The sequence below is a fragment of the Mandrillus leucophaeus genome, unplaced genomic scaffold (assembly GCF_000951045.1).
Source record: "Mandrillus leucophaeus isolate KB7577 unplaced genomic scaffold, Mleu.le_1.0 Scaffold105, whole genome shotgun sequence".
NCBI lineage: Eukaryota > Metazoa > Chordata > Mammalia > Primates > Cercopithecidae > Mandrillus > Mandrillus leucophaeus.
In genome coordinates, this window is record NW_012098654.1 from 1,028,404 (window position 1) to 1,037,565 (window position 9,162).

At 48.9% G+C, this 9,162-nt stretch overlaps 1 protein-coding gene across 1 annotated transcript in view; it reads right to left on the reverse strand.

Annotated features, from left to right (window-relative positions):
• The window catches only part of NOL9 (nucleolar protein 9), a 36,523-nt gene continuing 27,361 nt past the window's right edge, over window positions 1-9,162 (reverse strand). The window contains exons 6-11 of the mRNA XM_011981289.1: window positions 8,322-8,483; window positions 7,504-7,801; window positions 7,009-7,120; window positions 3,353-3,530; window positions 1,029-1,162; window positions 1-337 (exon numbers count right to left, since the gene is read on the reverse strand). Coding sequence (XP_011836679.1) covers window positions 188-337; window positions 1,029-1,162; window positions 3,353-3,530; window positions 7,009-7,120; window positions 7,504-7,801; window positions 8,322-8,483 — 1,034 coding nt within the window. The 3' untranslated portion in view covers window positions 1-187. The remainder of the gene's footprint in view (window positions 338-1,028; window positions 1,163-3,352; window positions 3,531-7,008; window positions 7,121-7,503; window positions 7,802-8,321; window positions 8,484-9,162) is intronic.

Genomic DNA, 9,162 nt, shown 5'->3' on the forward strand with positions numbered 1-9,162 from the left:
TTCTAGCTCATGCAGCTTTAAAAGAGAAACTTAAGACTACCATACGACATTCACGAATTACACAGAAAACAGTGTTGCTGATAAGGGCACCATTCATGGCCATGAAACTCCATCATGTCTCTCGTGGTCAGGCTTGAGACAAAGCTTTCAGGTAGGAAAGTTTCTTCCCTTGTTAAAAATGCGAGCATCACTTCATTTTTCGACAGAACTTAGGTCTTCGGTATGGTTTCTCTTTATGTGCCTCCTCAGGTTCTCTTGCTCCAATTTTCTCTGATGCTCCAGGAATTTTAAAATTGTAATCCGTTGTGACGTAAGGTACGGTCCCTTCGATCCCACGCTGAAATGGAAACACAAAGAGAATTCATGGAAACACTCCAGGTCCAGGCCAGAGGGGTTTACAGCGCTCTCTCCCACCTGAAGGTAGTGTCCTGACAGTCTGGGTGGGGACTTTTCACTTTTAAGGCATTTGATCCCTTCCTTCAGAGCCCCCTTTAATCAACTGGCTCGGTAACAAACGTGCCAGGGCCTCCCTTCTGTCCCATTCCATCAACACAGCACACAGCGTGAGGCTGAGTGGGGGTGCAGTGCACGTCCCTTTCAAAAGAGGGACACGGGAGGATGAGAATGGTGGGAACATCCCCTGTACCCAGAGCCCACTCGCAGCCCCTGTGGCTGGCTCTGGGGCACACAGAAGCTCTGGCCTGGTCCCGTGATGCCTCTGAAGACTGTCCTCAGGAGGGCAAACCTGAGAGGGCCCCTGCTTGCTCCAACACAACCTACTACTATGTAAAGGCTCCACCACGGGTTGCAGTGAGCCCAGATCGCGACACTGACACCATGAGTGACAGTGATTCATGGTCTCAGGCCCTGGAGGCGGCCCTGACACCGTCTTGGCTCACTCAGGACCTACAACAAAGTATAGGTTTCCCAGATCACCCATTCCCATGACCCCTGACCCTACTTCAGCTCCTCACTTCCTGTGGACCTGAGTAGGCTCCTTCCAGGGCTGTGCCTGGGGTAAGGCTCACCTGGCACTTAAGGACACAATGTGGAATGGCAATAGCTCCAACGAGCAGACAATTCACGGTCCTTAGCTCTTCCGGGGGCACAGGGGTGAGGATGTGGTACAGCCGCTTCTCCATGTCAATGCCTCTACAGATGCCTTCAAGACATGCGCACAACACAAAAATCACCCTTTTGGAAAACATCAAACCTCTCCACCTTTAGAAACTGCAGAATGGTTTTGAACATAAGTCTTGATTTCAACTCTGTTTTGTTTTGAAAATACACAGAGCTGGCCGGGTGTAGTAGCTCACGCCTGTAATCACAGCACTCTGGGAGGCCGAGGAGGGTGGACTGCCTGAGATCAGGAGTTCGAGACCAGCTTGGGCAAGACGGTGAAACCCCATCTCTACTAAAAATACAAAAAATTAGCCAGGCGTGGTGGCGGGCACCTGTAGTCCCAGATACTCGGGAGGTTGAGACAGGAGAATAGCTTGAACACAGGAGGCGGAGCTTGCAGTGAGCCGAGATGGCGCCACTGAACTCCAGCCTGGGTGACAGAGCGAGATTCTGTCTCAAAAAAAAAAAAAAAAAGAAAATACAAAGAGTCAAGAGACAGAGTCCTTGAAAATTGGGACAGTTTGTACCTTCCCTGTGTTCAGCCATGAGGAACCAAAATGGTCTACATGCAAAAGTCCTAGATTGGGCCAGCTGCGGTGGCTACGCCTGTAATCCCAGCACTGTGGAGGCTGAGGCCGGTGGATTGAATGAGGTCAGGAGTTTGCGACCAGCCTGGCCAACATGGTGAAACCCTGTCTCTACTAAAATTTCAAATATCAGCTGGGCATGGTGGCGCACACCTGTAATTCCCAGCTACTCAGGAGTCTGAGACACAAGAATCACTTGAACCCAGGAGGCAGAGATTGCAGTGAGTCCAAATAGACAGAGAGAGACTTTGTCTCAAAAAAAAAACCAAACAAACAAAAAACAAAAAACAGCCTGTGCGCAGTGACTCACGTCTGTAATCCCAGCACTTTGGGAGGCCAAGGAGGGCGGATCACAAGGTCAGGAGCTCAAGACCAGGCTGACCAACATGGTGAAATCCCATCTCTACTAAAAATACAAAATTAGCTGGGTGGGGTGGCGCATGTCTGTAATCCAAGCTACTCAGGAGGCTGAGACAGAAGAATCATTTGAACCTGGGAGACGGAGGTTGCAGTGAGCGGAGATCACACCATTGCACTCCAGCGTGGGCAACAGAGCAAGACTCCGTCTCAAACAAACAAACAAAAGTCCTAGATTGTTGGTGAGTACAGGCCAGGGGGAAAAGCCACCACTAAGGAACATACAGAAGACAACCTGATCTTTCCCCATCACTGTTCCTCCTTTATGGTCTGTACTAAATGACACAATTTCTGTGAAAATGCTTTTGAGAAATACAGTGTTGTCCAAATCTGAAATGTGCATTTAAGGACTTCGCTAATTTGGGATTACTTAGCTCCAGCACCCTTCCAAAACTCCATGTTTATTGACCTCAAGAAACCAAGGCAGGTCAAGGAGGTGGGGACCCAATCCCGCTGGGCACTTCGAGCCCTGGTCCAGACCTTGGATCTGAGTGATGGGAAGTGCCAGGCTGTGGCACAACTGCGCCTGGGTTCAGGTCATTCCTGGCTATGGGGATAAATTTTAAGAGAGGAAGTGGAGAGTTAAGAAACTTTTCAGCAGATGGCGGTGGCTGACTAACATGCTGAGAAGAGGTGGAGGAAGCTGACATATTTTGAAGACAGAAGCCAACAGACCGTCTAATGGGCTGAAAGTAGCAAACGAAGGCTAGGGGATGCCAAGGAGGGGCCAGGGTCTGACCTGGATGTCAGAGTGAATCTTCCAATGGACCAAGCACAAGCCTGGGGCAAGGAGGAGAGGGTGCGAGCAGGAGGGTCCTGAGGGTCCCAGGTCTACATGCGAGTCAGACACTCAAGTGGAGATGTACACTGGCAAGGTGGGTTTGGAACGCAGATGAACAGCTGTGTTGGAGGACACTGCAGAAAGGGAACGCCTAAAGATGGATTTAGAACCCAGCAGTGACTGAGACAGGGGAGAAGTGTCGAGCAAGAAGAGGGCCAAGCCCAGGCCCTTGGTAAGTCTACATTTATAGGAGCTGGTAGACGAAGCAGAGAAATAGCTGCTTCCTTCCTGGCCTCCAGCCCCTAAGGCATGCTATATAGATGAGTGGGGGTTCTCTGACCTCTGTAGCTTAGACACAGCTACAAGGACTTTAACCAGTCATCTACAGTTAAAGCAGTAGATCCTCTTCAGTAGGTTTATGGATATGTTTTACTCTCAGACTCACCAAAGCCCAAGCAGTCACAGATTGGAGTCTGGGCAAGCAGGATGGGCCCATTCGTGTATCCTCTGACATCATCCTGGATCTTGCAAAGACCAACCCAGCTGGCGTTCACAGCATATAGTATATGGGTAGGGGCGACATCAGAGTGGGTAATTCGGAGCGCGACTGCATTGAAAGGGACCTGGAAAATGAATTTGCATCTCACTCTATTCATTGCTACTTTGAAAAACCACTTAATTTTTACAACTAGATTAACCAGCTATCTAAAGATAGGTCTGCCAAAGTGCCTACCCAAAAAGTATCTTTAAAGAATAAAAACAGCCAGGTGCAGTGGCTCACGCCTGTAATCCCAGCACTTTGGGAGGCCGACGTGGGCAGATCACGAGGTCAGGAGTTCAAGACCAGCCTGACCAACATGGTGAAACCCGGTCTCTACTAAAAATACAAAATTAGCTGGGCATGGTGGTGGGCGCCTGTAATCCCAGCTACTCAGGAGGTTGAGGCAGGAGAATCGCTTGAACCTGGGAGGTGGAGGTTGCAGTGAGCGGAGATCGCGCCACTGCACTCCAGCCTGGGCAACAGAGAAAGACTCTGTCTCAAAAACAAATTAATAAATAAAAAATAAATAAAATAAAAAATTCTTTAGGCTGGGTGCAGTGGCTCATGCCAGTAATCCCAACCCTCTGAGAGGCCAAGGTGGGTTGATCACTTGAGGTCAGGAGTTTGAGACCAGCCTGGCCAACATGGCAAAACCCTGTCTCTACTAAAAATAAAAAAATTAGCCAGGCATGGTGGCACACGCCTGTAATCCCAGCTACTCGGGAGGCTGAGGCACAAGAATCACTTAAACCCGAGAGGCGGAGGTTGCAGTGAGCTGAGATTGTGCCACTGCACTCCGGCTTGAATGACAGACCAAGACTCCATCTCAAAAAAATAAATAAATAAAAATAAAAATAAAAAAATAAATAAAATACAAAAATTTAGCCAGGTGTGGTGGTGCATGCCTTTAGTCTCAGCTACTTGGGAGGCTGAGGCACTAGAACTGAGAATCACTTGAACCCACGCAGCGGAGGTTGCAGTGAGTCCAGATTGTGCCACTACACTCCAGCCTGGGTGACAGAGACTGTCTCAAAAAAAAAAAAACAAAAAAACCGTTGAATTTAAAAAATAAATGTGGGCCGGGCGCGGTGGATCATGCCTATAATCCCAGCACTTTGGGAGGCTGAGGCAGGTGGATCATCTGAGGTCAGGAGATGGAGACCTGCCTGGCTAACTAACATGGTGAAACCCCGTTTCTACTAAAAATACAAAAGATTAGCTGGGCATGGTGGTGTGTGCCTGTAATCCCAGATACTTGGGAGGCTGAGGCAGAAGAATCACTTGAATCCGGGAGGCGGGGGTTGCAGTGAGCCGGGCACGCGGCATTGCACTCTGGCGTGGGCAACAAGAGCAAAATTCCATCTCAAAAAAAAAAATAAATAAATGTGAAGTAATACAAGACAGATTAAAGTATTGGCAGATAAATTTCATGTTCAGTTACAGAGCATCTCCAGGTGAATAAATGACCCATAAACTAAAACCCCATTAGCAAAGACTCTCCAGGGGAGATGACTCAGAGACCTGGAGCCCATGCCACCATCGGGTCCAAGAAACATATCCTTGCTGCCCAGGTCTGCCACTTCAGCCAGGTGCAGTGGCTCACGCCTGTAATCCCAGCACTCTGGGAGGCCGACATGGGCAGATCACGAGGTCAGGCGCTCAAGATCAGCCTGACCAACACGGTGAAACCCCGTCTCTACTAAAAATACAAAATTAGCCGGGTGTGGTGGCGGGCGCCTGTAATCCCAGCTACTCGGGAGGTTGAGGCAGGAGAATCTCTTGAACCTGGGAGGTGGAGGTTGCAATGAGCAGAGATTGCGCCACTGCACTCCAGCCTGGGCAAGTGCTTCCACCTGACAGCTCCCAATGCTCAAAGCTATAAATGAAGCATGTCTTAGCCTTTCTCTCACAGGGTGGCCACGAAGTCACTGAGCCCCTAAATGCTTGGCAGAGTGCCTGGCATGGAGCAAGCACTCAAAACTGGACAGGCTGTGTGGCACAGCAGACCCGGGCTCAGAGTCGGGCGTCCTGCAACTTCAATCCTAGCCTAAACTTTGCACCATTTTGGGCAAACTGACTCCCAGTCCCTGGCCTTGGTTTTACCATCTGTAAAATGGGGATAATAACAGGACCATGGTAAGTAGTGGAGTTACACAGGCTTAGAACAGAGTACTGCACAGAGTAAGCATTTCAGAAGTGCCACCTGCCGCTAGTTTTGCTTTTTCATCATCCTGAATCCTAACACTATCATGCTTTCCTCCCAAAACAATTATTAGCAGCCTGGATTCCAAGTTGCAAAGACGCTGGTGGTGGAAATCTACTTTTGACGACAGTAATGTGAAGTACTTTTTTTCTTTTGGAGTCGGCATTTCGCTCTGTCGCCCAGGCTGGAGTGCAGTGTCGTGATCTCGGATCACTGCAACCTCCGCCTCCCGGGTTCGAGCGATCCTCCTGCCTCAACCTCCCGAGTAGCTGGGACTACAGGTACATGCCACCACGCCTGGCTAATTTTTTTTTTTTTAAATACGGAGTCTTGCACTGTTGCCCAGGCTGGAGTGCAGTGGCACAATCTCGGCTCACTGCAAGCTCTGCCCCTTGGGTTCATGCCATTCTCCTGCCTCAGCCTCCCAAGTAGCTGGGACTACAGGCATGAGCCACCACGCCCAGCTAATTTGTTGTACTTTTAGTAGAGACGGGGTTTCACTGTGTTAGCTAGGATAATCTCAATCTCCTGACCTCATGATTCGCCTGCCTTGGCCTCCCAAAGTGCTAGGATTACAGGCGTGAGCCACCGTGTCCCCCAATTTTTTGTATTTTTTTTTTGAGACAGAGTCTCGCTCTGTCGCCCAGGCTGGAGTACAGCGGCCGGATCTCACCTCACTGCAAGCTCCGCCTCCCGAGTTTACACCATTCTCCTGCCTCAGCCTCCCGAATAGCTGGGACCACAGGCACCTGCCACCTCGCCCGGCTAGTTTTTTCTATCTTTTAGTAGAGATGGGGTTTCACTGTGTTAGCCAGGATGGCCTTGATCTCGTGACCTCGTGATCCGCCCACCTCGGCCTCCCAAAGTGCTGGGATTACAGGCGTGAGCCACCGCACCCGGCTAATGTGAAGTACTTTAAGAGTGCTCTCTGGGTGCCAGGTTCCACTGTGAACGCTCCCTGAATCCACACGATCACTCTCTGAGGCCCAGTAGCACCCCTGTTCTACAGCTGAAAAGTGGAAGTGCTGGAGCAGCCCCTGCGACCAGGCGGGACATTCAAACCCAGCACAGAGCCACACTCAACCTCAGGACAGAAACATGGCTAAGAGCAGTCACCAGAGCTGAACTGCCTGGGCCTGCATGCTAGCCCGGCCCCTACTGCTGAGTCCCTCAGCCTCTCTACACCTCAGTTTCCCCATCTATAAAATGGGAATAACAACAGAACCTATGACACTGGGATGTTCTGAGGATTAAATGAGCGAGGAGTTATGAAGTGCTTAGAAGAGTGCTCAGCACACAGAAAACCACACAAGTGTGTAACAAAATGAAGACAATTTCTCCCGTAAGTTCAGATTACCTGATAGGGTGTCAGGCTATGTAAAGGAGAAAGTGGTTTGGGCATCGGGGGCTGCAGCTGGCTAAGGTAACTCAAGATGGTCAGATCTCGAAGAATTTTGTTATGTGACTCTCTGAAAGGCAAATTACAACAAGGTAAGTAGACATTTAACCCTCCACGGCCACCTCTCACACCTGTCATCACAGAGGTCACATTTTCACAGAGTACTGGGCTTTCCAGCACTGCCCCCTCTTGACAGACCCCGACTGGAAAAACAGGACGCGTAAAGACTCTCCTTTAAGTCCAAGTTGCTGGTGGCCAGAGTTAGGGGCCACTTCTGGGTATTTCCCTGGAAACGTAACAGTTCAGAAAACAACTGGTTCTTCTTTGTAAATGCACAGCTGTGACAGAGAACTGAAGATTTTAGAGGACTCAGGCCTTTAGAGGAATTGAGAATGGCAGGCCTTTTTCGACAGAAGGAAACGTTAATTCTTCAGCCAAATGAGGGTTAGTTACCTATTTCTTGGAGTTATTCTGTATGTAAAGTCTGTATAAACACCTATCAGTTTATGTCCAGTGAACTCAACCGGACTCTCTTTTTCTTCATCAGCAAATTCCAAAGCATCTGCAAATGCTGCGAGTCTGAAACGCCGATTTCTCATCTTGGTCTTGCTTTTTGTGTACAAGCCATCCATGTCATCTACATACTGCGGGGTAAGGTCTGGCATATATTTACTGTGGTCACAGCGGAACTGAACCACGTGGCTGGGAGACAGCAATCGGATCAGATCAATGAGAAGCAGGAGCCCCTGGTCTGTGGGGAAGAGACATTAGCACAGCTGATGCACTCGAGAACAGTGACACACTCAAGAACAGTGACACGCTCCTAAGACAAATGGGTGCATTTGTTCTAAGACAAAGAAACCATCAATAAGTTGGACTTCGGCTGGGCGCTGTGACTCGTGTTTGTAATCCCAGCACGCCTTGGTAGGTCAAGGTGGGCGGATCACTTGAGGCCAGAAGTTCAAGACCAGAATGGCCAACATGGCAAAACCCCATCTCTACTAAAACTACAAAAATTAGCTGGGCAGAGTAGCACACGCCTGTGGTCCCAACTACTCCAGAGGCTGAGGTGGGAGGATTGTTTGAGCCCGGGAGGCAGAGAATGCAGTGAGCCAAGATCACGCCATTGCACTCCAGCCTGGACGGCAGAGTGAGACCCTGCCTCAATTAAAAACAAAAAACAAAACACTGGGCTTTAATGTGGCTGTCTGAAAGCTAGGAGTACTCACACTGCCTGTCCTTCCCTTGCAGATGTGTGCGTGCAGGCTTACCTGAAACCCATCCCATAGTGTTGACGATGAGAGGGGACTCTCTCTTGTAAGCGCTGAACACATATTTTATTATGTCAATATAATTCTCGTAGTTGTTTTTACAAGAAGGTTTCCCATAATATACCATCTTCTGTGGTGTCCTCAGGTGAGTGAAAGGTGGTCCTAAGAAGATAAAGATGAGTAATCAGATGAGTAAGGTAAGATGAGTGTTCAATCCTGGCTACTTAAAAGGTGGTGAGGGTTTTGTTTCAGCTGTTACCACTGACAAAGAACCTTAGGAAATCTGAGACCATCGTACCTACAGGAATACTCTAATTCCATTTTTTGGAAATCTAAGCTTTCAACTTAACACAAAGACATGCTCACTTTCACATAAACGGCTAATGCCAATTATATTCATTCAGCAAACACACAAATCTGCTAACTGCTGGGCTTGTTCCAGTGATTTGGGACATATCTGTAAACAAAACAGACAAACATCCCCACCCTCGCAGGGCTTCTATCCCAATGAAAGGGCAATGAATAGGCATGTGTGTCTTATAGGAATACAGCAATGACTCTGTTCTAGGCCCTTCACATAGAGTCTCTAATTTTTTCTTTTTTTTTTTTTTTTTTTAGACAGAGTTTCACTCTTGTTGCCCAGGCTGGAGTACAAAGGTGCGACCTTGGCTCACTGCAACCTCCACGTACCGGGTTCAAGCAATTCTCCTGCCTCAGCTTCCCGCATAGCTGGAATTGCAGGCATGTGCCACCACGCCCGGCTAATTTTGTATTTTTAGTAGAGACGGGGTTTCTCCATGTTGGTCAGGCTGGTCTTGAACTCCTGACCTCAGGTGATCCA